The sequence below is a fragment of the Chanos chanos genome, chromosome 8, assembly GCF_902362185.1.
Source record: "Chanos chanos chromosome 8, fChaCha1.1, whole genome shotgun sequence".
Classification (NCBI taxonomy): domain Eukaryota; kingdom Metazoa; phylum Chordata; class Actinopteri; order Gonorynchiformes; family Chanidae; genus Chanos; species Chanos chanos.
This window is the reverse complement of record NC_044502.1, coordinates 13,322,918-13,349,725: the sequence shown is the minus strand read 5'-3', so window position 1 is coordinate 13,349,725 and position 26,808 is coordinate 13,322,918. Positions and strand designations below refer to the sequence as shown.

Here is a 26,808-nt window from a genome sequence, read left to right as displayed (position 1 = left end):
CCTCACACATTCCATAGTGCAAATAAGTCACTTCCAACTGTATTTAACGTATTGTGCTTTTTCCAAAGTGTTATTCTGAAAGATCTCTCCGCCCTTCTGTGAGCAGTATGCAAGGGTTTTAAATCTGTCCTTGTAAAACTATGAGCATGGGTGATCCTATCTGTATGCTTCATCACTCATTTATTAGTCTTTCTTTATTATTCTGTCCTACCGCTGGGTACACGCTGTGTACCGACCTTTAAGGCCGTGCTCCAATCATCAGCTATGATGTGTTTTTAGTAAACTCTTTACGATGCTGTGTTTTTGGTAAATGTATATGTGACTATAAGGGATTTGTTTGATGGCCCAGAATTTAAGTGCACCCCTGTCATCATGTATCTGAATGACATATAGCTCCTCTTGGGCTCCCCCTACCTGCTTCTCTCAGCCTTGTGTCATAATCTGGACGTGCTGTGAAATAATTCTGTGTAAATACTTCACTGTAGATATATGAGCCTTAGTGTCACTGTTTGATTTATATTGATTGGTCATTGGTGAGCCAACTGAAAATTAGCCTTGACTAGGTGTTGAGCTCGTAATGCTTACACATATAAATCAATAAGCTTAAAGTAGTTCATATTAAATAACTCAGTATTTCAACATTCTGATTAGAGTCAAATCTGTCCAAGAGTCTGTGATTAAGCTGCAATATTGTCAAAGCCTCAGGGACAACATAATGATTACACCACTTCTCTCTGCTGTTCATGTAAACAGTAGGGTAAGGAATACGAAAAGCATGAGAGCAGGGACAGGGTTGGGTTTTGTGCTACTGCCTCTCTCTTCAAATACAATTCGTTCAGCTGGAGTAGATTCTTTAGGACGTATCTCTGTATGAAAAACAAACAAACATTCCTGGTTACACTTTCTGGACTTGATCTTTTTGAACAGCTGAGAAACACTAGATTTAAAAACACATTTTGACTCTTAATTCAGAACTCGATTTGAACAACCACAACAGACAAACAATTAGTCAGACAAACCTGTGACATGAAGCGCTATTTTTTGTTCCACATTAACAGGAGGAATAGAACAGATAAATGTCCCCCTGTCTGTGAGCGTCAGATTCTTCAGTAAGAGAGAGAAGTTGCCTTTGCTGTACTCTCTTGGGAAACTTTGTGTTCTGCCCTTGAACGCTGGTTCTTGTCGGGACAGAAAGGCAGCGCTCTCAATGATATCATAGACTCTTTTGTTGTTTTTGAATCGCCAAAATATTGTCATGTCATTTCTATTCATCACTCTGTACATGCATGGCAAAATAGTTTCGCCTCCCACTGTGCCTTCCACTCTGGCTAGTAAGGACACTGGAAAAAACAAAACAAAAAAAACAAAAAAAACACACACACACACACAGATTCATCCGTAAACAAATGAGTTCCCAGTGATGCCTTTGTGCACCATCTAGTGGTGGCTGTAGTTTACTGTTATTACCTTGGTAACAGTTTTATTACATCTCAGTTTCTCAATTCGCTTTAACATTCAGCATCATTTTTAACCTGCATACAATAATTCAGTGCACAAAAGAATGTTCCCTTTTAGCATTTGCATGTAAACTGAAACACAGATTTCTGTTGATCAGATGTACTATGTATTTATACATTTCATTTATCTTAAGGAATTTGTTAGTGCTCCTGGCAGTCATTCTTATTTAATTGTTTATGTTATCAATCAATTTATTTTTGCTGTCTAGCTTTTTACAACTGTTTATGTCACCAGACATCTATAGTGATTATTTTGTGCATCTTGCTGCTCTACAGAAAAAAAGTACACCACTAACGTTCTCAAACTTGACATGTACATATTTTTAATAGATGCCATACAAACTTGTAAATGAACTTGCATACAATGTAAATAAAGATCTGTTTTACAAAAGGAAGTATGCCAGTCCTCTGTTTGACTTGTGTGGATGTCTGCTAAACTTCGTATTTAAACACATTGTTAGGGCAGAAAAATCAATTGATTCTGATGTCACCACAGAGAGAACAACACATTTTGCGCATTTTTGTTGATGTGCGTGTGTATAGTATGATATTTACCTTTGTTGACATGGAGCATCAACAGACAGATCAGCAGGCATCTGTGAACACGCATAACATTGAAATGAAGAGTGAGAGAAGAAACAGGTCCTCAGCCCATCTGACACAAGAATGACATGACACAGATGATTTAAGGTCAAAATGGCAAAAGCATGTCTTATACACATGTCGTTATATCATGTGACACTTATACCGAGTATGAAAAATCTTTCAAGCCATACACCAGTTAAGATTATCTAATTTAGCCATATAAACCAAAAAACAGCCAAGGGATGATGTACAAATAACCAAAATCTTAAATAAATGCCTCCAGTCATTTATCCCGCTGTCAAATCTGATGTTTTGATTTAATAATAGAATAAAATAAAAGGGTAAAGTGAAGCACTTTTTATTCAGATACTTTTATGCTGTGTGGAGTGTAACACGTCTCCCCCTTACAGTATGAAAGTGCAAATGCTCACTAGCAGCAGTCTACATGGCCGTTACAGACTGTGCACACAAGTCTGATCAAATGTGCACACAAGTCTGATAGAAATGACTCTAAACACAAGCCTCAACGTTAAAATCGGAGCCTAGAGGCAAAGCTGAGTTGGTTAATCCACCTCTATGTACATTTATGCTTTCAAGTTTGCAAAACAAATATTTCAGTCATTGCAACTGAAAAGCCCACTTGATAACACACTGTATCTCAAGGATAATAAAGATCGTTTGCAAAATGTTGCGATTTTCTAGTTGAATATATTCTTATGTTTTTAGACCAGAGGTTCAAAAGATACATGAGCGTGCATAAAGACATATATACATAAACAAATAAATGTGACGAGAAAATTGTCAAGGAAGTTTAGAACCGAGCGTATTTCACCAATTCTGTAACCAGAGTACGTGTGGTCTCTGAATTCAAATTCCCCCTGAGAATTCAAATTACGAAGTTATATGCCCTGAGAATACAAATAAAACATAAATTTTGAGTATAAACTGATATCTTACCCAGAGTTACCAGTCAACAGAAACGCTGTCATCTTCACCTGTCCTTCTCTCCTGTTCGGAGTTCCCGCTTTTTGTGACACTTCTACTCTTGGTTGGTTAATGTGTCTTGGATAATAAGTCCGCCCACTAAAGGAGTTGTTGCACTCCATGCATTCGTCTTTGAGCGCGCGTTAAGCGCAGAACGTCAATAATACATTATGGAAAACCCTACACTGGATCGGCCAAGAATAATCTGCTCATATCTTTACTTAAATCTCGCGCCACAACTGAAACAGGAAGATTACGCGTAGGCCTATAATTAACGTTATCGATGTAATCGGAACCCAAGCAATAAACGTAGGAATCCCCATATTTGTAGCCTGCAGTACACAATGGTTCGCTGTTGTATTTTGAAAACCGATTGTATGTTGACCGTTTGGGGTGAAATACGATTATTTGGTTCTGGCATGATACTTTCACTTTCAACACCCAACAACATTCGCTACGTTCCATTCACACATTTTTATCATTCGGAATGAAATTATTCCGCTTTATGATTCCGAATGTACTGTTTACATGAAAGCGATCGAATAGTCTGTGTGCATTTACATGTCACAAGCGTACAATCAGAATTCAACCACTTTGCGTCGACTGCTACAAAAGGAATGTACAGATGACATCAGTTCAGGGCACTTAAAAAAGATAAACAGTCAAGAGAGGGCAGAGCCAGGTCCAAAATTGTATTAAAGTGCACTGCATCCACAATACAATAAAGTTCATCAAACCAAACAAAAACACTACATGCACAACTGACAAATCAAATGGAAAACACAGATTATGTTATTTTTTGGTAGAGAGAGATAGAGAGACTGTACTTATTTATTCTTTTTGGCCTGGACACACAGACAGAGAGGAACTGTCCTTAAAATTAATGTGTTTTTTGCCCTTTGCAGCTATTTCAACCGCTGTTTGGTCAATTTAAAGACAGGTAAAACCACAGTTCTAATTTGTACACACCCCAAATAATAAGCTAATTGTTCACACAACCACCAAAAGTGAAAATGACTGCGAGGAAGTCATGAAATGGAGCTGAAGAGAGTAAAATGTAATCAGGAGGTTTTGTCAATAGTATCATAGAACAGTTATGTTCATGGGTTGTTTTTGCAGGATGTTGTTAATGTGTTTTTGACTTTGATTCTTCTTTTCAGCTAAGCAACTGCAGCATGCACTGTTACAAATACAATTTGAGCCAAACTTAGCAGAAATTTCCTTTATTAGCAGTAGTTTGCACCAGCAACTAAAAGTGCACGGGTAGACTGAGTGGACAGGTGAACTTTTTATAGAAAAAGAAGAATGTAAAAGCAAAAAGACCCAGGTTATGTTGAAGTCCAAATTGGACAAAGCAAAAGCAGATTTAGAATAGATACATGTGCCCAGGCTAATGTGATACCTGCAGACACATTTTACTATATACGGAAAAATATATATATATGGAAATGTGGTACTGGGCTCATCATCCAGTAGACTCCTGGGTTTTGGCACTCAGATACTCACAGTGTAAATGGATCATCTATGCTGACATGCCGTTACAAAGAAGAAACTGTGATGTTAGATGGTGTTACTGTCTCCACAAACTTCACCTCCCTTTAATATGAGAGTCTGCCTCAACTGAACATGTTATAAGTTACATACGTTATAATGTACACAACTTCTGATATTATATTTTTCAAGGAATCAACATGTACCCATTGGAATGCCATATCCACCTTGACCCTGATGAAGAATCCTGTTTATCCAGTTGCCTGAAAAAAAGGAGCTGGATGAAATGGAAAAACCTGGAGTCATCAAGTAGGTACAGCCCAGACAATTAAATTATATATATATATCAACCTCTCTTACTTAATTAAGGTGAACCAGAGACCACACTATTCACTGCTGCTGTTGGATGATGACACGCCAGTGCTGGGCGGAGCACAAGACTCAAGTGTTCCAGATGCAAGGTCAGGCTATTGGACATTTAAATAGTCTTCCTTGCTCACTATGTTCAATATATGTTTTGGCAGGTGGCCAAAGCTACTACAAAAGAAAAATATCAAAAGACATTCACTGTAATTCAATAACATTTTAATATGCTTTTGTACCTAGTAATAATTTAGTAATAATTTCTGGTACTCACCTGTGTAAAGTTATTTATGTTATCTAGTTATAGCTAGATTTACAGCTATTTCTAGATATTTATGAAACTATATTTTTGTCTTGTGCTTTTAGAAATTAAAGTACAGTAGTCAGAAATGAGGCATTTCCACATACCTTATTGAATTGTTTGAAAAATGTAATATTGACATAGTCAATAGTGAACATTAACAGATATATCAACATGCAACTCTGGATATGTAAGACATTAGTGGCAAGTGAGACAAGAGACAGGAGCTAAGAAATAACTTTATTTGGGAAAATATATGTTGTATTTTAAAGACTTAACAAAAATGACACATTTCTATAGTTGTGATGTTTTTAAAAAAGACAAAAACGGGGCTAAGGAGACTGCCATCCTTGTTTTCAGAGGTTATACAATACTGAACAAAACTAAGATCCATAACAGCACTGCACTTTTTCCTATAACATTATATAATACTGGGTGAAACATTTTAGGTTATGTTAAAGTATTCCTCTGCTAAAAATCTTTTTTGATCTGTGATATGCCTTATCAGCTGTTATGGGTTCAATACCACTAACCAATTTTAAATATTTCACACTTGAACAACTTTTTATCCCCAAGATCACTTCATAAAATCACAGTGACAACCAAATGTGGTCTCGCTATACAGTTTGTGTTCCAAATCACAAAATTACGATTTAACTCCTGCAGCACATTGTAATATTGAAGTACAGTGTGACAAGGTAAAGCTATGTACATGTAGTCACACTGAGATGTGCAGTTTTGAAAACTTGTAAACATCTTCACATTTGTCAACGCTTTTTGATATTCAGTCTTTCTAGTGTACTAATGACAAGGGTTGATAAATATGAATTTGACACTACTAATGTGACTCTGAGATGCATAAATTTGTTTTTCAGTGTTTAAAGCCTGGCAATAGTCACTCATTATAGTCAGCTAGCAAGTAGTCAGCTAAGCAGCTCATTCCCACCCCTACAGTGTAAAGATTTACAGTATTCTAACATATTAATACATTCAGATTTGAACATCAAAAGAGGTAATAAAATCATAAATAAACTGATGTAAAAATACCAAAATACACTTCATAGTGTGCTCAAAGCATCTGTGCTTCTTTGTACATACCCCAAACAATGCCAGTTCTTCACGCCAGCCTCCAAATATGGTAGGTCTCCACATAGTGAAACACCTTACGAAATTTCACACTGGGGGCGTAATCATGAAAACAGCAAGCCTGTCGCCTAGCTCAAAAGTTCGAGTGCTTAAATGAAGGTCTGCAGTGGTGTATTTGCCCCGGCCAGAGCCGTTGAGAGAATTCTTTCTACTGTTCTGGCCCCAACTAAGTACATGTAACATGTAAACAACAACCTGTGTTGGTGTAAACACAACTGGTTGCCCGTACATCTTTTAATCATATAAATGTTTTCATGCTACATGTAGCTTTTAGCCTCCACCATTTTGGTCAGACTTTGTTTATTACTCCCGCTTCTCTAGAGAAAGTCACGTCCAAACACATCTATGCTCAACTGATTGGTTCTCGTGTGGTTCTCATTTGCATAAAGCTGAATATTTGCCATCTCAATTTCGCAGGCTTCTGCGAATTCGCACTGATTTCAAAACATCAGTGCGAATTTCGCACTCATTCAACCTCAATGAGAGCGATGCGAAATTCGCAGCTATGAAAGCGTGCCGTTAGTGTGACGAACAACTCTTCCCAACAGTATCTGTCTTGACTCAAAATATCCTCGGTGGACTTTCAGCCATTTGTTTGAGTCTTTCTTACATGAGACATAAGGATGACATCACTTCCCTCCATTGTTCACATTAACAGTGAAGGTTATCTGAAGAGAAGGATCAGGAGGAGTATCAGTGCTGGCACAGAACCAGTTTTCATGCTGCTGTTTTTTGTTGTGGGTTCTTCTGTATAAAAATGAGCAAAACAGACAAGTACATAATTCTGTTTAACAGATATTCACTGAAGTTTCTGTAACAAGGACAAGAGGGGTCATACTTCAGTCAAAAGCAATAATTTCTTACACATAAACACACAGTTTCCACCATCTTTTTTTGTTTCCTTGACCATGCGTACATGTATTGATGTAAATTCTGTGCATCACTGCAGCAGTTGATGGTACGTACTGCAAATCATTACTCAAATCTCTCCTATTTTATCTCATTGAACCTAGAGTAACTGTGCAGACAAACCTGTGACCTGAAGCTCTATTTGGCATTTAGTCCTAACAGGACGAATAAAACAGAAGTATGTCCCTCCATCTGTGAGCTTGACATTCTTCAGTAAGAGAGAGAAGTTGCCATTTGTGTACTCCTCAGGGAAGGTTTCTGTTCTACCCCTGAAGTCTGGGTGCTGTCCAATCAGTGATGCAGAACCTGAGATGATGTCATAGATATGCTTGCCACCAAGGGAACGCCAGAATGCTGTCATGTCGCCTCCATAAAGACCAGCATCGCTGTATGTACAGGGCAAGATGACACTGCCTCCTCTCACACCTGTCACTGTGTCTATTAAAGTCACTGCAAAGAAAAAACATTAACAGATATTCAACTGCATTTAAACATACATCTGGAGATACTATCATGACTGAGACTATGGCAATATTATTGTTATGTCTTGCTATGTGTTATCATACTTCTGTCAAAAAGTGTTTGCAGTTTATTGTCATCTTAGAAACACGCTATTTTGTGAGAGGACAGTTTACTTTCAACAAGCAGATAATAAGAAACTGGCAGAGTAATCCTAACCTTTTCACTGTGGAAAATACAGGTCTGTAATTGATGTCAGACACATTGTTTACACACAGGGTCTTTGTGTAAAAGAAGACAAGAGATTTCTCTTGAATAAATGTTCAGTGTGTAATGCATATATGTATAGGATTTGTCTGTGAGGTCTTAGTCATTACTTTTACATATCTATTTATATACATTTCTGTTGGACATGCATACGTATTCATGTCATTTAGTCATATATTTATAGTTTTTTATGCTATTCAGTTATTTGTAGACATCGATGTGTCTAGATATCATACTCTTGCTGTCAGTTTTACAGGTGGAAGAATATTAGTCCTCAGCTTGACTCATATGGATGTTTGTTGTCTTCTAAACTGTGTATGTAAGTTAGAAGTTATTATGCATGTGACATCACAACATAAAGAATTTCATATGAAATTTACCTTTGTCTATAAGAAACAACAACAGATATATCAACAGGCATCTGTGAACATGAAAGAAAATGAAACACAGTGAGAACTCGAAGCTCAATGGATGGAAAGCAGCTGCTGCATTTAGCTGAACACACCAGTGCCCAGCAAACATAACACAGATATGATTCAGACTTTTTAAAGGGTGAAATAGTTCACATAATATCTCATGCATGCAAATTAGACTGAGTGAGAAAGATCTTTTGATCCACATAGCACAAGTTGGTAACTACAGGTGGTAAACAATGGTAACTACAGATGTCCAGATATGTAAAATTTGCAATAGACATACTGTTTTATCCCACTTTGTCTCATCGCATATCTTGGTTTTGTAATTGAGTAAATTGAAATGATACATTTTAACTGTTAATCTTCCAGCTCAAATTATTTTGATAGCATAAGATTGTGTTTAAGGTCATTTGCAGGTTGTTGGATAGCCTCTTTACAATGTTGTGATAACCTCAAAAGATAATATGAATAAATATGAGATAAATAAGATACACAAACGTATGATTTTCAGTGACTGTCTAACCAGCATATGTGTGCTTTATGAAGTGACAATCACCAAGCGGGAAGTTATATGAAATATCTATGAGACCTCTCGTGAACACAATTGCCTGTTTATTAGTGTGAATAGCAAATTAACACTAAGCAATATCATAAATTAAGCCTATAGTCAAATACGATGTATAGGAAAGAAAATGTGTGTCGAGAGTAGCCTTAAGCTTCACCAAGGTAAGCGTTCAAAGCACAGTGACTGCAGTGGCTGGGGTGAATTGATGCAGTTCATCTGTTTTCATCAAAAACTAATTAAAATAAGTTTTGAGTATAAATTAACATCTTACGTTTTACAAGCGAAGGCAATTAGTACAATCGTCATGCTTTGTTCACTTTGCTGTGCTCACAATGAGCACTTTTCCGAGGATATGGATACACTTTCGCTTCCATTTGAAATAATATACCACTGCCCCACCCCCCTGTTCATTACGGTCTGTTTCTAACTGTGCCTGTCCATAGTTCACTCTTTTACTTCCTTCGACTTTTTTTGCACGTGTATTTGGTCTATTACTGAACTTAGCTGAGAAACCTATACCACAGACAACGATTCAATGGCTAAATGCTTGGATTGTACTTTTGCCTCACTTGGAAGTCACCTCGGATAAAGGTGTCTGCTAAATGAAGAACTGTATATGTTAAATAAGAGGAGAAAAAAAAAGAAATGAAAAGAAAAGAAGATGACGTTCTTCCAGCTGGACTCCAAAACGTACAGCTACCGTGCTAAACTGACTTCACAGTCTCTATATTCTTCACCAGTGTGACCACTGGCACCCTCTCCTCTTCTGGACAGTCTTTTTTCTCCTTCTCTTCCACCATATCTTTTTTTCCATTAATTTCCTATCCACTTTTATCTCCTTTACTTGCTGCATTGTCTCTTTCTGCTTCACTTCTTCCTCTACTGCTGGCTCCATACTCACTATCTCTGCATTCTCCACTGCAGTGACCTTGATTTATATGCCTCTGCTTGTCGTTTAATAGTGTCATAGTACATAGAAAATAAAAACTTTGCGGTCATTGCCAAAAATTCAATTCATTTTTTCAAAGCATCTGCCTTATCTACAGATTCAAAGAGATTCGCTGTGCCTAGTCTACTGTGTAGCTTCAGAAAACATTCTGTCACAGGGATTCTTCATTTTTTTACCTCCAAAAATTACACAAATGTGGTAAAGTATTCACCCGACATCTTCCATAAAACATGAATTCACTAACATACTGAACAAATATGTGCCTAACTGGTATTTTTCACCCTTTCGTTCATATTAAAACGTACATATTTCACCCGCCTGTGTCATAATATGACCTTCACAAGCTCTTACAACAGTGAAATCTGACTCACGTGCTTGAGCTGTTCCCATAACTGTTTTCTAGCACCTCTGTAAGCGATCGTCCACACTATTGTTATTAAGAACTTGCAGTGAGGCCTGCAAAAGTACAACTGATTGATCACTATTCATTTGTGGGGCATGGGTGTCCTGAAAATAGTTTTCTTTCGTTGTCTCTGATGGTGTAAAGGAGCTGTCCGATGGCACTTTCCGTATAATCTTCAGTTGTCATTATTGCTATCTTTGCAGAAACATTTAGCGAAGCTCTAATACAAGCTGATATTTTGTGACACAGAACTCATTCATAAATGTAATCTGAATTTTTGATGCCACCAGTACTATCCCAAAATTGAGAACTAAACAGATCCCAGCTGTAAATGGATAACAGCCCCTTTAAAACAAATTAATTTAAGGGCACTGGATTAATTACTTGATTAAACCATTTTATTAATGAAATAAATCACTATTTAAAGTTTGTGAGGAGGTGATTATCATAAGCCTACTGTATGATATAGGTTCAGTGTATAGTATACTTATGAACAGTGATCAATCAGTTGTACTTTTGCAGGCCTCACCGCAAGTTCTTAATATCGATAGTGTGGACGGTCACTTTCAGAGGTGCTAGAAAACAGTGTTTCTCAAACTCCGGTCTGCGGGTCGGCATCGGGATGGGGCCAGGAAACTGCCAGGTCCCAGCCCCCCTTGACTGAACTTCTCGCTTTGAAAATAGTAAGATTAAATCTCTGTGATTGCACACACACACTGTGAACAGTGAGCAGTGAATCTGACCTCTGCATTTAACCCATCCATACACACCAGTAGGGAGCACACACAGCAACGTTATGTGGCAATAAAATGAAGTCAGCTGAGTACCTGAATGTATTGAATGACCAGGTTATCCCATCAGTGTATTTTTCTTTCCTGAAGGCACGGGCATATTCCAGGATGACAATGCCAAGATTCATCAGGCTCAAAAAGTGGTTCAGGGAGCATGAGGAATCATTTTCGCACATGAATTGGCCACCACAGAGTCCTGACCTTAACCCCACTGAAAGTCTTTGGGATCTGCTGGAGAAGGCTTTACGGAGTGGTTTGACTCTCCCGTCGTCAACGAGATCTTGGCCAAAAATTAATGCAACTTTGGACGGAAAAAAATGCTGTGAAGTTGCACGCCATAATCAAAACTAAAGGTGGTCCAATGAAATATTAGAGTGTGCAACTTTTTGTTATGGCCAGACAGTGTAGTTTGAGAAACTCTGGTGTATACTATCCCCAGTTGCTATAAATGCCATTCAGGCCACATATTTTCTGAAAGATCATGTGATGTAGATTATGAATTCTCCCCATTTCGAAGGCGCACAAGTTTTTGTTTTCCTAGCCACACTTTAAAGTTTATGAGTAGGTGATTATCATAGGACAGCAGTATGTTGTTGGGTCAGTGTATGCCACAAGGCACGTTGGTGTAGATTTGAAATTATTCCCATGTTGCAAATACAGAAATGACTGTTTTTCAGAGTAAGACGGTCTCAACATGTGACTTCAGAGGACTGATCGACATGAAGTTGGTCACTCAGTTGACACCTCCTTGCCCAGGTTACCAGGGTATTCAGGCCTCAGCAAAGGAAATTTTTTCGATAATATCTTGATGTTTACAGTATACGAAGACAGAATGACACACACATACTCGCAGAGGGGAAGACTTTTTCTGATGGGTGCATACCCATCCTTCTCGCTTTGTTTTCCATTCTAATCTGTAGTTTTTGATGTTGAGATTTGTTTATGAAACTGAATCATATTTCCTTTAAGAACAAAATGGATGCAGAGTAAGCTATATGCTGAATGCATTTAATACAGAATGCAATGTTGTTCTCAAACTGAACCATTCCATGTTGTAAGGGACGCCTGTCAACCGAAGGTTAAAATTTGCATATTTTCTGTTAATACTTATTTATGAATTGTGGTAGCCTAGGTATTGCTATGCTTTTAGGGCAGAAGGTCAGTGGATTATAATAATGTATGATGTACATAAATAAAGAACATGGAGAAAAATATTGATAACAAACGCTCCTAACACCCAGTATACTGTTTTTGCGCCATTGCCTAATGAGCGCACTGGCGCACGTGGGAAGTGATATTTACTTTGAGGAATTCGAATTTATACGGGGGCGTGTCAAGGGGTGGACTGTGGCGGGCGCTGCCCAGCCAGAGGAATAATCTGCCCATCCAATGAAAACTCTGGAAAAAAAATCACCGTTATAGCTATATTTCTGAGCAGTCATAGTCGCTTAAAGTCCACGATTCGTTCTGTGAAATAGGACATTACGTGATTTGGACATTGTGCGAACACCATATTGCAGTACATAGCAAAATCGCAAGCACCAGCATTCACTGATTTTCCACATTTGTGTTGATTAATAACCTTTTGTTTCACTTCCAAATCATTACTTCTCCTTTGCCTCTTGCTGCTGCTATCACTAGCACTGGTTTTGCTGCGTTTGGGAGCCATGATGCACTTCAAGGTAATATTTTCGAAAGAAAATTAAACAGAGAGATAACGTAACGCTACAACATTCTAGAGACGCGCGACACATGGATGCTGCTGCCTACGAGTCGAAGCATACACTGTTATACGGTAAACTTTTTATTTGTATGTAGGGAAAGTTCACATTAAAATAACGATAGAGTGCGGTACATACATAAGCCGCACTGTACCATTATATGCCTGGCAGCCCAATCGCTTCATAAGAGACTTCAGATACACGTGTTGCGTGTGGGGAAGCTGTTGTTCACTATGTCTGGTTAAGTCCGCTACGCCCCGTGCTCTGACTGGGATTTCTGAACTGTATTATAACCTTATGGGACCACGGACGTGCATGCGGTCCGACGTTGCCCGAACAGACGTTATGCGGCGCATGACTGTATATAAGATGAAAAATAATAATTAATAAAATGTTTCGTTGCATCTGCTAATCAAACTGGGCCTAGAATTCGTTCTATCCCTGACAGAGCTATCCTAATTCATCGTATAACTGTTCATCATACAGGCACTGCTGCCTGACTGTGCATTCTGTTCTGTTGTAGCGTAGTGAAGATCCATAATCCACCCCCCACCTCCCCCTCCCCAAACGCCCTGGTTTACAATTAGGAACTGCAACATTTCTGTTGTTGTCTACCCAAATAATCCAAATGCCCACCCAAAGATGACAGCCTAGTAACGCCTCTAAATTTATACATGAAATATCTGTGAGAATCCAAATGAGATACACGTTTTGAGAATTAATCGACTCCTTACCCCGTGTTACCCGTTAAAATAAACACTTTCATCGTCATTCTTCAATCATCTCTTCGAAACGTTCCCGCCACTCCTCTACATTTCTGTCGACAACCAAAGAAGTTGAGCCCCGACAGTTCAGTGCGCTCAAATTTGACCAAGTTTTCAGTCGCTCAGACTTCTGGGGAAAATCTTTCCAAAATAAAAGGCCTCGCGAAAGCGCTCGCACGAGTATTTTGCTGGACCACGCTAACGCTTGTAACTAACTTAAAGCGCGAATTGCAGAATCTCTATCAACATATCTCATGTTCCACCAGAGGAGAAAATACCCTGGACCATTGCTACACTCAGTTCAAGGGAGGTTACAAAGCGAAATTCTATCCTACATTTTTTATGTCTGACCATGCCGACATTTTCATGATACCGGAATATAAACAAAGACTGTTGCGGAAAACTGCGGTGACGACTGAGGTCAGTACTGGACCGCCCAATCAGAGGACATGCTACAAGGCGCGTAGGATAACATGTTCCACTCCTCCTGCGACGACGTCAACCAGCATGCGGAAGTAGTGACGTGATTCATCGCCAAGGCTGTGAACGATGTGGTCCCTATATCGAAGGTTAGGACCTTTCCTAACCAGAAACCACGGGTAGACAAATCCAGAAGCACTGAATGCACACACTGCTGCCTTTAACAACGGACTTGTGAATGGGAATATGGACCACTACAAAGCGGCGTCGTGTAAACTACGGAGGGCTGTGAAAAAGGCTAAACGACGGTACAGCGACAGTTCCAACTCTCTGACAGTAGATGCATATGGCATGGACTACGGACAATATATTATCCGTATCTACAATCACCACCCTGTATTCTACAATCATCTTGTATTCCAAGTGGTATCTCAGTCATTTATCCTGCAGTGTGGCATAATTCTGATCTGGCTGTCTAGGTAGCTTTTCTTTCTTCCTTAAGTTCTTTCTTTAAATTATATTTTTTCCCCCATTGTGAGTTTTATAGTATATCTTCCTTCAGTTATTTCTTTAAATTATATATTTTTTTCCTGTTGCCAGTTTTGCACAGTTTGCCCTGCTGCTGACCATCATTTCACTGCTACTGTACACTGTACCTTGGCATGTGACAAATTAAACTTGAAACTAAAGAAGTATGTCAATGCAAGATTTAATAACAGATCATTTCAGTAATGTACTGCTGAATCAAGTTAAAGAAATGTTGATGTCGACAATGACCTCTACAACACCCAAAAAATGACATCTTATATAGACTTCTGCTCTTTGCCAATATCATTCTTCAAAATTAATAAACAGGTAAAAGGCACCTGTAATTTAATGAAACAGCAAAATACACAAAAGTCTAATAAACACTATATGTGCAGAGTATTTTATCTATCTGTATATGTTTTTTGTCTATATGTTTTTTTTCCTATGAATGAGCCTGTTGCATGCGAGAATGAAGTCAATGGACATTTTACTCACTTTCATTTGTTTCAGCTTTGCACACACCCCAAACAATAAGTTAATTGTTCACACAAGCATCCAGAGTCCTTACTTTCAGTGGACATTCAGAAAGTGTGAGTCTTTCCAGCAGCAGACATAAGGACAAGATCGTGTCATTCCACTGTTCACATCAACAGTAAAGTCTGTAGAAAGAAAAGGGCCAGGGATGGAGCAGGATTGGCTTCCATGCTGCTGTTTTTTACCCGTTCAGGTTCTTCTGTGTAAAAATAAGTAAAACAAACAAATATTCCTGGTTAGAGGAATAATTTTAAACTAGATCCTTGACCTTGTTTACCTGATGCCTTTCTTAATTCAAAAGCTCTTGTTTGCTGACACAGCTTCTGTTTCCTTAAAATTACAATGTAAATTCTCTGCCCCATCAAAGGAGACGGTACAGCAGTTAAAAACAGTCTGTTTAAATACTGAACGTTAAGGGGCTGGAGAAGAGGGCAGATAGAAAAAGCCTTAAAAAATTGAGACAGCACAAAACTTTTTGAAAAATAATATCTCCTGTCACTTGATACAGTAACCTAGTTACCCTGTGATGTAATAGTAGAACACAGTTCTGGTATTAGGGCTACTCAATATCCTTGCTCCAGTTATTTTAAACATAAAAGACTAATTACAGAACCTGCACTACCAAAGTCAGAGGTGTACTTGCTGCATTTTGTGCACCATGTAAGACAAAAAGTTAAAAAGTTAAGGCAAAAGTTAAATTGTCTGTAAATCCACGTCACATTACAATTGTGATGCAACGAAATTCATGCTTGAAATATGAAAATAACCATTCTTAATGCATTCTGAAAATTACTGAACATGTGAGGAGAGTCATGAAATAGAACTGTAGAGGGTAAAATGCAATAAGCGAGTTTTGCAGAAGAAAGATTCAATAGGCCTACATACATGTAGAATTAAATATAGCGGAGAAATACCGGGGTAAAACAGGTTTACAACCCAACCAGAATACGTATATCAACTGATATCTTACCCCGATATGCCAGTCCACATAAACACTTTGATTCTCATTGTTCTTTCATTTCTGATACAAGTTCCCGCTTCGTGTGTGGCCTACTTAGTCCCGCTTCGTATATACTTATTCCCGCTTCGTGTATGCAGTACATGTTTCCTCCCACTTCGTGTATGCAGTACATGTTTCTTCCCACTTCGTGTTTGCAGTACATGTTTCTTCCCGCTTCGTGTATGCGTCCTCCCGCTTCGTGTATGCCTAATCCCGCCTCGTGCCCCGGTTCGTGCCCCGGTTCATGCCCCGCTTCGAGTCCCACCTCGAGCTCCGCTTGTCGCTGCTTGATCTGTGGCGGAAGTCAGATCTGCAACACGCGTGGGCAGTATCCGAAGCATGCGCACACTACATGACATTTTCTGCCAATTCCAGTTTAACAGATCTGTACTGGTCATACCCAAACATTTTACGGCACAAAAAACGCGTGGAGTTTTCACTGAGTGTCGGAGTTTATACTTCTAATTATGTTATTGAAGTACTGTGCTTTAGCAAAGATACTCTGTAGGCTAAGCATAACATTCACCGCTGGATTAAGCTGTTATGCACTTTACCATGTTATAAAACTTTCCCAACAAGAACGCATAGTTTACTTGCAAATGATCTGGTGGTTTTCAACCAATCATTTTACAAAATGATTTTTGTAAATGGTTAATGTAAATGTAATTTTCTAAAACTGTCCATTCTTATGTTGCAATGAGTATATGCTGAAAGTGACTTAAGTTTCTTTCTTTCTTTTTTTTAACTGCAATAGAACAGTACAAAGTACATATGTAATATGAAATATACAAAATGGATATGAACACAGAATGTAACAGAGACCGGATGCGTATTGCTTTAACAGACCAACAGGTACAGAAAAGAGATAACACAAATGAAGAGACATACATACTTAAGATTAGGAGCAATAACATAAGTAATCCTCCCTAACTATTTTACACAACCACAAATAAACCCCCTTCCTATGTAACACGGTATGTCTCCCTGCTGACATGAGGTTCAGAATGATGGTTTTTGTGGTGCAGAGTAAACAGCTTTAGCCACTATCCCAACACAGCACACATTTGCCCCTCCTTCCTCATTTGATGCCCTGTCAACCGGTTAAATTCATCCACCTAACTAGAACAGTAAAAAAGATAACAAATTAACATGGATAACCAGTTAACATGGATAATAATGACATTCACTATGCTCATGCACTCAGTGCAGACATTAATAAAGTCCACTCTTTGATGGATGATGGACTTACCCAAAGTAAAGTAGAACAGAACGACAAAAACTCTTTCAATATATTTACTGCATAAGCTCACATCACATCATAAACATTGTCATATGTGCGCTGCAGATTCACACAGTGAGATCTCTCACATTAACCAATATTGCTTACTGGACAGTAAATACAGCTTGCCTTTAACCAAGTCAGAAAAACACTACAGATCAACTAGAGCACTCAGTGTAAAAACAAGAAATACAACATGATACCCTACTGGTTATGAATTAATTATATAAAAAGACTACATCAGTAGTCTTACCTCAGGAAATAACACATCTAGGATGAACTGCACTCGATGACAAATGCAGTGGGTGTGGTTTTTCGCAAACCCTCAAAGTGAAAGTGAGGGGCGTCTTGTTGTGCCTCAGACACCAGGTACACAGGCACCCGGAAAGCTGACCTGTTCAGGAATCTGTCCAGCCACTTTGACAGTTCGTTACCACTCAGCATCCTCTGTGTTCAAGAAATAATTTTAAAATAAGTAAATACATACACATTGTAGGTGCCTAGAGATGTCACTGGCACTGTACCACAAAAAAGTACATACACAGCGCACAAACAGCAAATACATGCACATATACATGCACTCTGAAAACACCTGTGTATTCTTAAGTATGTCCTCTACCTTTATCACACAATTTTGGTTAGTTTATAGCATGTAGTCAGCCTTCATTTACAAAAAACTGTACAATGATAAGCCAATAACATACCAATACGTGCTGCTGGGTGTCTGCTGGCTGAGAATAACAACAATACATTACTCTGTTATGACTACACAATGATACATCACAATATTTGTGGCTTGTCGTACCCCTCTATGTGGAACCTCTCCATCAACAAGAGGAACCAACACTGGTGGATTAGTGGCATTTCGTCCTAAAATGCATGTGGTAATAATGAGGCAAATGGGACAGTGAATTAGACTTTCATTTAACATAAGAGACAATACTTACCTCAGTGAATGTTAATCATCTGCACAGAGACTGAGGGCATACTGTGAAATATGAAGGTTTTTTGTTACATTATGTAACTCTGAAATCTGCCACATCCTGTAATTCTGAAGATGAAAAGTTCAGAAAAGCAGACATTTACCATGAGCATGAGGACACCACATTGGTTGCTAGTAGTTTGTCAAGGAAAGCCCTGAAATACACAACGCTGAATCTCATACATGAATCAGTTTGTTAGAGATACAATTAAATGTTACATGTCCAGGTCTGTGGTGGTCTATAAATGTGACTGAGAAAGTGATCATGATGAAAACTGTAAGTATGTACGTTAGTATGACACTCAGTCAACATAGCACTTTTAAAGCATCGCTGCCCGTCTTCTTGGTCCAAAGTCCTGGGTCAATGTGACATGCAATTTGTCTGAAAATCGAATGAAAGCACAAAGTTACATTTTTGTTGTGGATAAATAATCATAACCGTAGGTAGGCTTGCACAATTAATCATACATTAATTGACCATGCCATTATGACTGCCAAGATATATTAAATGTGAAACGTTGGGATTTCAGTATTCCATTGCGTTGGCTCCCCCCTTTGAGTCAAAATCAACCTTTTCTAGTTACAAGCTGCCCTAAACAGTTAATTTGCATTGTAACCAATCACTGATATATCTATTGGGCGTGTAAGTCGAAGGCACTCAAATCACAATCAGCTTAATTTATTCTGGTTGTGCATACAGAACACAGTGTATGCAACTAGTAACACAAAAAGGCATTTCACCGATCGAAAAAGGTGTTTTACTGAAGTTCTATTCATTTAAATTAATAACTGCAATAACAATATGCAGGGAAATAATCTGCAGTTAAGATTTTTGTAATGACTGTGCATCCCTATCCCTAGGCTAAACCTTAACTGGGCTCCTACTGAAACCTTTAGCCATAAAACAAGACTTATATCGAAACCTGTAGCCATAAAACAAGACTTATATCGAAACCTGAAGTCATGGAACAAGGCTTATATTGAAACCTGAAGTCATAGAACAAATCTTATATCGAAACCTGAAGTCATAGACCAAATCTTATATCGAAACCTGAAGTCATAGACCAAATCTTATATTGAAACCTGAAGTCATAGAATAAATCTTATATCGAAACCTGAAGTCATAGACCAAATCTTATATCGAAACCTGAAGTCATAGACCAAATCTTATATCAAAACCTGAAGCCATAGAACGATGCTCCTCATAAAACACGTGACTATTAAACATGAAGAGTGTAAACAGCTCCAAAAATTTGTATAGGCCACAGGACAGGGCCAACTATTTTTCTTATTTCTGGACCTAAATATGGTTCTGTATGCCTCATCTCCAAAACCAGCAGGGAGAAGAGAGTCAAAAAATGATCTCCCTTTCTGTTACCAGGAACACTTGAAAAAGACACATTTCTACATGACCAAACTGCCAACACATTAGGCATATAACTTGGTTATAGCAGAAATTCAATCTGTCTGAATATATTCATTTTCACTGAACACATAGAAAGTAGTGATCCAATTGATCCCATTGTCTGCCCCATGCAGGAAACAAAATGGTGTCCTTTGAGCCCATGTTCTCCTGGTATTACTGAAATATAAATACATATATTTATAATTTTATGTATTTGTGCAGAAATGTACAAAAGCATAAGTATTGCACAAAACCTCACTGGCAGGCCAACCAAGGGGTGCACATTCGAGGTTTTCCATGTTGGCATGACAAACATGTCCACAATGTGAACATCTTTTCCCTGTTCAGAGCAGTATTGATCTTTACTTTACTAAATAAACCTACATAGAACACGTACATGGAGGATGGAAACATGGAAGTTTATGGCACTAAAACGAATTGCATGTCTCTGGCAGCCTCCCTCACAATCTTCAAGCAAGCATTTCCAATCTAAAAATAATCAAATGAAACAATTAATTAGTTACATGGGCAACCCAACTTCAGTCTGATTTCCTTTGAGTTTAAATCCAAGTGAGTGAAGGTACTGCAGCATGAATATACTCACATTGGAATCCATGCTCTGGCTTAAACCCAAAGTCCAGAATTCTTCAGGGGTGAGGCAGACATCTCCATCTTTGATTATTAAGTCTCCTGCAGGACGACTGGTGTCGTATTTCAGGACAACACCAGTCGTCCTGCAGGAGAACATTATGCTATGAGTTATCCAAACACCTGAGTAACCCCCTCTCATCTTAAACACACAAAGAGTTTGCTTTAGCCAAGCATTAATATGATTATGATCAGATGGATATGTCACTTGCCAGTTTATCCTGAAGAGGACCCAAGTCCTCCTCCTATTTGTCTCCTGAGCAAGTGTACAGGTGGTCTGTTCCTGGCTCAGATGTCCAGTATTAATGGTCATGAAGAGATAAAGCCTTAGTCAGTCCACAATCTGATAACACAAAATATTTGCGTCTGTTACCAATAATGGGAATTTCAAATCTAAGTACTCCTGGTCCTGGCACACCACAGCAGCATTCGTTGCAGGAACAACATTTGAACAGGTAAGAGGCTTAGGTGAGACCCTTACTTTCCAATCTGTGAACAACCTTAGCCATGAGACATTAAGCTGGTGCTGTCTCTCATTGCCCTTCACCGCAGTGACCACATCATTTGCAGAGGTGTTGACAATGGTAAATGGTCCTCGTGATGCAAGCAAGAGTTTCTTTCCGACACATTTTTTAGGATTTTAGGACATCATCACCAATGTTGACTGAGCATACTTGCACCGATTTTCTCTTACAGGTCACATAAGATTTTTGCTGTCTTGCTTGTGCTCTTTCAATGTTGTTAAGAACCCTCAAAAACAGAGTTAATTAAATCTAAAATTCTCTCATATTAGACATCCAGTGTCTGTTGTATTTTGTAAGGGCACTGACCCTCTCGATCAATGCCTTAATTTCTATCCCTATGGTGCCGGTGTCCTCCTCTGGATCTCTAACCTCAAAAGCATCTCCCATGGGACAGGCATTCATGACCTCAGGTAAGCAAGGATGCCCGTGAAACAGCAAGAAATAGGGAGTATGCCTTGTGGAACACTGGATACAAAGAAGTTCAGCATTAAAACATTTAGCATTTGGAATTTCTAAATTTATTAGTGCTAACAAGGAATGGCAGCAGGTGTAGCAATACTAGTTGCCACCTTCAAAGTCACTTTATCACGAATATCAAATGAGAATTACGCACTACAGAACTATGACACAAGGTCATTATGAGTTTGACTGTTGGAGTTTGTATATCATTACTGTTAGTCTTGTCATAGGAGTTCCACTTGTCTGTCAGTTGTACTTTTCTAGTAATTATTCTAAAGGACAACGAAAGGGTGACAATTTGCTTAATAAAGATGATACCTTAGGAGAAGTCAAGGTGTCAACCTCAACTCATTAGCACTTTGACACTAGTAGGAAAACCTTATACATACCCTTTTCTTTACAGTATTTCAATGAATACAGTCTCCCAACTGTAATAAAGATGGACAAAATCACAAAAAGTGTTTAATTTTTGTCTTCATATGGTAATAATTATGTTTTGTAACATACAGTTTTTAAATACTCAGAAAATAACACATTTCTATGGTTATAAAGGTTTTCAAAAAGAAATGAATGACCCTACTTACTGACACTGTTGTTCTCTGTACTTTATACAACCTGCTCCTTGGCTGATAACAACACTCTATAATACAGTATGATGCTGAATAAAAAATCGGGGCCATTTTAAAACATTTGCTCTTTTTAGAATCTCTTTAGATTTGTGATATGCTTTATCAGTAATTATGGAGTCTACATTAGAATATAAACTATATGTTTTCATTGAGTCTAGAGACATGTGGTTTCTGCTGTTTGTACTGTAAAGGAAATTTGGGGTCTCCTTATAGAGAGTTGCTAAGTCTCAGAGACAACAAACTTCAGATGTGATGAATCATGTATCTTTATTCCAATAGCATGATCATGGGAGAGTGCACTCTAGTCAAATGTGAGCACAGTCTCTCCGAACAGAGAGAATGACAGAGTATTTGTACAGTGACGCAAACAACCTTAGAGGTGGTGTGATGTTTCTTGGAGTTAACACACTTATCAGAACCACTAACCAGGTTCAAACAGTATACATTTAAACAAATTTTTATCCCCAAGAGCACCTCATAAAATTTCATAGTGACAACAAAAAACAGTCTCAGTATACAGTATGTGTTCCAAATGAAAACAATTCATTAATCCTTGCAGCACATTATATTTGCATGGATGAAGTACAGTGTGGTGAGATGAAATTACAATGTGTCATTGCATTCAGCATTGTAATTTTGAACACTGGTAAACATCTTTACGTCTGTAAACCCTTTGATATTCAGTCTCTCTTGTGAGTTGATACTGTAATGGGTACAATTTGGCACTATCAGTGTGACTTTGAATTTACATCCATATGTTTTCCAGTGTTTGTTAAGGGTTAAACATAGTCATTCGTTATAGTCAGCTAATAAGCCAACATGTTAACAGCTAGTTTCCACCTCTGCACTAGAAAGTCTCTAAGACGTCTTCAAACATCTTAAGAAATTTAAACACAGAAACAGTGGTTATACAAATCACAAATAAACCAATTAAAAAATGAGAAATTCAATGTGACATTTTTCTAGAAACTGTAAAAAAAAGAAACAACCCCCCCCCCCAAAAATCCACCCATATTATACTGATTTCAGTGGAATGTTTCATTGTGCTTTGACTCATTCAGGCTTTTGTGCTTCTTTGGACAGTGGGACACACCCCCACAGATTGTCATTTGTTCAAACCAGCATCAGTCTTCTGTACATCGTTTCCAAACAGGCTTTGTCACAGTAACAGTGAAGTTTGTCTGAAGAGAAGGATCAGGAGGAGTATCAGTGCTGGCACAGGACTAGTTTTCATGCTGCTGTTTTTTTTTGGAAGTTTTTCTGTGTAAAAAGAAGTAAAATAGACAAACACATATTTCTGGTTACTGTGAAGTTTTAACTTGTGAACATGATTCTTGTGAACATTCACTAAAGTGTCTGTAAGAGAAACAAGACCAAACAACTTTAAGCATAGCCGATTACACTGTCTGAACAAAACTGAACACACTTTCACTCATCAAATACAAAATACTCACAGTTCACACTTCAGTCAAAAGCAATAATTTATTATACAGCCATAAACGTACAGTTTCCACCAAACACTGTTTCTGCATCACTGCAAAGCATATATTTAATGTTCTCCTAATTGAACTCATTAAACCCAGAATAACTGTTCAGACAAACCTGTGACTTGAAGCTCTATTTGAAATTCAGCGCTAAGAGGAGGAATAAAACAGAAGTACATCCCTCCATCTATGAGATCGACATTCTTCAGTAAGAGAGAGAAGTTGCCATTGGTGTACTTGTCTGGGAAGGTTTCTGTTCTACCCCTGAACTCTGGGTGCTGTCCAGTCAGTGATGGAGATCCTGAGATGATGTCGTAGACAATCTTGTCGTCATGGGAACGCCAGAATACTTTCATGTCATCTCTGTAAAGAACACCATGTGTGTATGTGCAGGGCAAGATGACACTGCCTCCTCTCACACCTGTCACCGTGTCCAGCACCACTGCAAGACAAAAACATTAACAGATATTCAACTGTAATTCAATGAACATTTAGACATAATTTTGTAGCTGAGACTATGGTAATATTATTGTTGTGTCTTGCTGAGTGCTGCCATACTTCTGTCAAGCAGTGTGTGCAGTTTATTGTTAACTTGGTTTTTGGTTAAAGAACAGTTTGCTTTTTATCAAGCAGACAGTTACAAACTGTGAAACAGCACTCCTGACCTTTTCACTTTGGATCTTGGAAAATAAAGGTCTTCAAGTGGTACCTGGCATATTCCCTTTAGGTGAATGTGTCATGTGTAAATGCAGACAGAATTCTCTTTGTCAAAGGTTTAGTGTGCATATCTTATTTACCTGTAAGGCCTCAATACCGTTATCAGTGAGTATTTTTATAAAGCTCTTAGTTATCATTTCTGTTACTTACAACTTTAAATTAGTACTGCTATCTATGCATCGCAATTTATATTAATTATGATTTTATAGCTATTTGTTCTGTCCCTTGTAGACATTTATGTAACTATATTTTAGTCCTGTGGTTTAAAAAAAAAAAAGTACAGCAGTCCTCAGCTTGACTCATGAGGACGTTTAATGTATCAGTGCTTAACGTTGTATGTAAAACACACTGGTAGGGCAGAGTAATTATGATTTTGACCTCCAATAGAGAACAGAAATAAGACATTTCAACATAATTTGTTGATTTGTGTGCATAATATGTTATTTACCTTTGTCAATAAAGAATATCAACAGGTATATCAGCATGCAGCTGTGGACATGTGAAACACTGAAAGAGAACCAGAGATGAAACAGGAGCTAAGCACAAAGATAACAAGTGATTTAAAGTCAAAATGCAAAAGCACATATTATATAATTATCATAATAACATGTGGCAGTTAGGCTGAGTGGAAACTACCTTTGATAATACAGACCACAAGTTTTACTAGTTTGACAAGCCAATAAACAATAACTACTGATGTCCAAGCAAGAATGAATCATTTTGATATAGATTCCAGTGGTTTATTCCATTTCGTCTGATGTGATATATTGGTTCAGTAATTGTGTAAAGAAAGAAAAGGAAAAAGTTCAGTCCACATAATTTACTTTTTTATGTATGGAGATTGTGTGAAGCTTAATGTACATCACTTTTGTAATGTGTAATTACTAGGGATGTTCCGACCCGCTCTCAAAGATCGGTATCGGGGCCGATTAAGGCATTTTTAAACTAACCAGTATCGGCTTTACTGAGCACGAACCTAAGCCCGATCCTTTGTTTTACGTCAGATGTCACAGATGTCGAAAACGGAGAGCACAATTTGTGGCAGGACGCAGCTAAAATGTCTGCAGTGTGGAAATATTTTAATATCTTATATTTTGGGAAACAAAAGCAGTCCAACAGCCACTTGTAATTTCTGCAATGAAAGCATTTAGCAAGGCGGTAGTAACAAAGCTGCATTCAATACTACCAGTTTGATACGGCACCTTAAAAATAAGCACTCAACGGAGTACAGTGAGTTCACTCAGGTATCTCAGGCAAAGGCTGCACCAAAGCAACACACACTGGAGGATAATTTTAAAAGGAGAGAGAAATTTCCTCGAGTTATCCCCATAGGCTATTGCCTGCGCAGACGTTATTGTTTTTCAGAGCAAGACAGTCTCAATATGTGACTTTAGAGGATTAATAGACATGAAGTTGGTCACTCGCTTGGCACTTTTTTGCCTAGTTTACCAGGATTTTCAGGCCTCAGTAAGGAACATTTTCTCTATATAATATCTTGATGATTACAGCATACGAAAGCTCACAAGCCACAGAAAAAACTTGCAGAGGCAGGACTTTTCCTGTCGGTTGTACAGCTTCCTTTCTAGGTTAGTTTTCCACTCTAATCTGTGTTTTGTTTTGTTTGTTTACATCCAGACATATAGTTTTTTCTTTAAAGAATCAAATGTATAGATTCAGAGGGTACTAGGTCTATATCCTGTAAGCATTTAATACAGAACGCAATATTGTTCTCAAACTGACCAAGTCCATATTGTAAGAGGCGGCATGGCAACCTTAGGTAAATATTTGCAGGTTTACAATCTGTAAATACTTCTGTAAAAGCTGTGGTAGACTAAGTATTGCTGTGCTTTTAGGGCAGAGTGTCAATAGATTACACGGACGTATATGATATACACCAGGGGTGTCAAATGTACGGCCCGCGGGCCAGAACCGGCCCGCGAGATGAAATTTGCCAGATGTGAGAAATTATGACATCAACTGCAATGTATTTATTTGACCACAGGGGGCGCACGGTTCCAGTAAGAGTAGCGGATACAACACCACATTCTTTTGCCGCCGTCTGACCTAAAGCCCCAAAATGTCTTTTTCAAAAAGAAGAAAAGTGGACACAGAATGTAGAATATTTCAACGGACCAGCTCCTATTTATTCACACAGGTCAGTGGGAAACCTGTGTGCTTGGTGCTGCATGCACATGTGTGCTTTTAGGGCAGAGTGTCAATAGATTACACGGACGTATATGATATACATCAGGGGTATCAAATGTACGGCCCGCGGGCCAGAACCGGCCGGCCAGAGGGTCCAATCCGGCCCGCGATATGAAATTTGCCAGATGTGAGAAATTATGAGTTATGAGTTACTGAAACAGTGCGCCCACATGTGTATGCAGCAAGTTGCAGTGCTCAAGGAATATAACATTCGGCGCCACTATGAGACTCATCATAGTGAGAAATATGACAGCTTGCAAGGACAACTGAGAAGAGAAAAGATCAATGAAATGTTAGCGGGTCTGAGAAAACAGCAGTTTTTAACCATAGCCGAGAGATTAGTGATGCGGCGGTCAAAGCCAG

The 26,808-nt window shown here is 38.4% G+C and overlaps 1 protein-coding gene across 1 annotated transcript in view; it reads right to left on the bottom strand.

Moving 5' to 3' along the window:
* Nucleotides 1-17,662: 17,662 nt before the first annotated feature.
* Nucleotides 17,663-26,808, bottom strand: part of LOC115819310 (CD276 antigen-like) — a 31,874-nt gene continuing 22,728 nt past the window's right edge. Inside the window, exons 4-6 of the mRNA XM_030782871.1 lie at nucleotides 23,701-23,965; nucleotides 20,384-20,513; nucleotides 17,663-17,839 (exon numbers count right to left, since the gene is read on the bottom strand). Of these exons, the coding sequence (XP_030638731.1) occupies nucleotides 17,663-17,839; nucleotides 20,384-20,513; nucleotides 23,701-23,965 (572 nt within the window). The remainder of the gene's footprint in view (nucleotides 17,840-20,383; nucleotides 20,514-23,700; nucleotides 23,966-26,808) is intronic.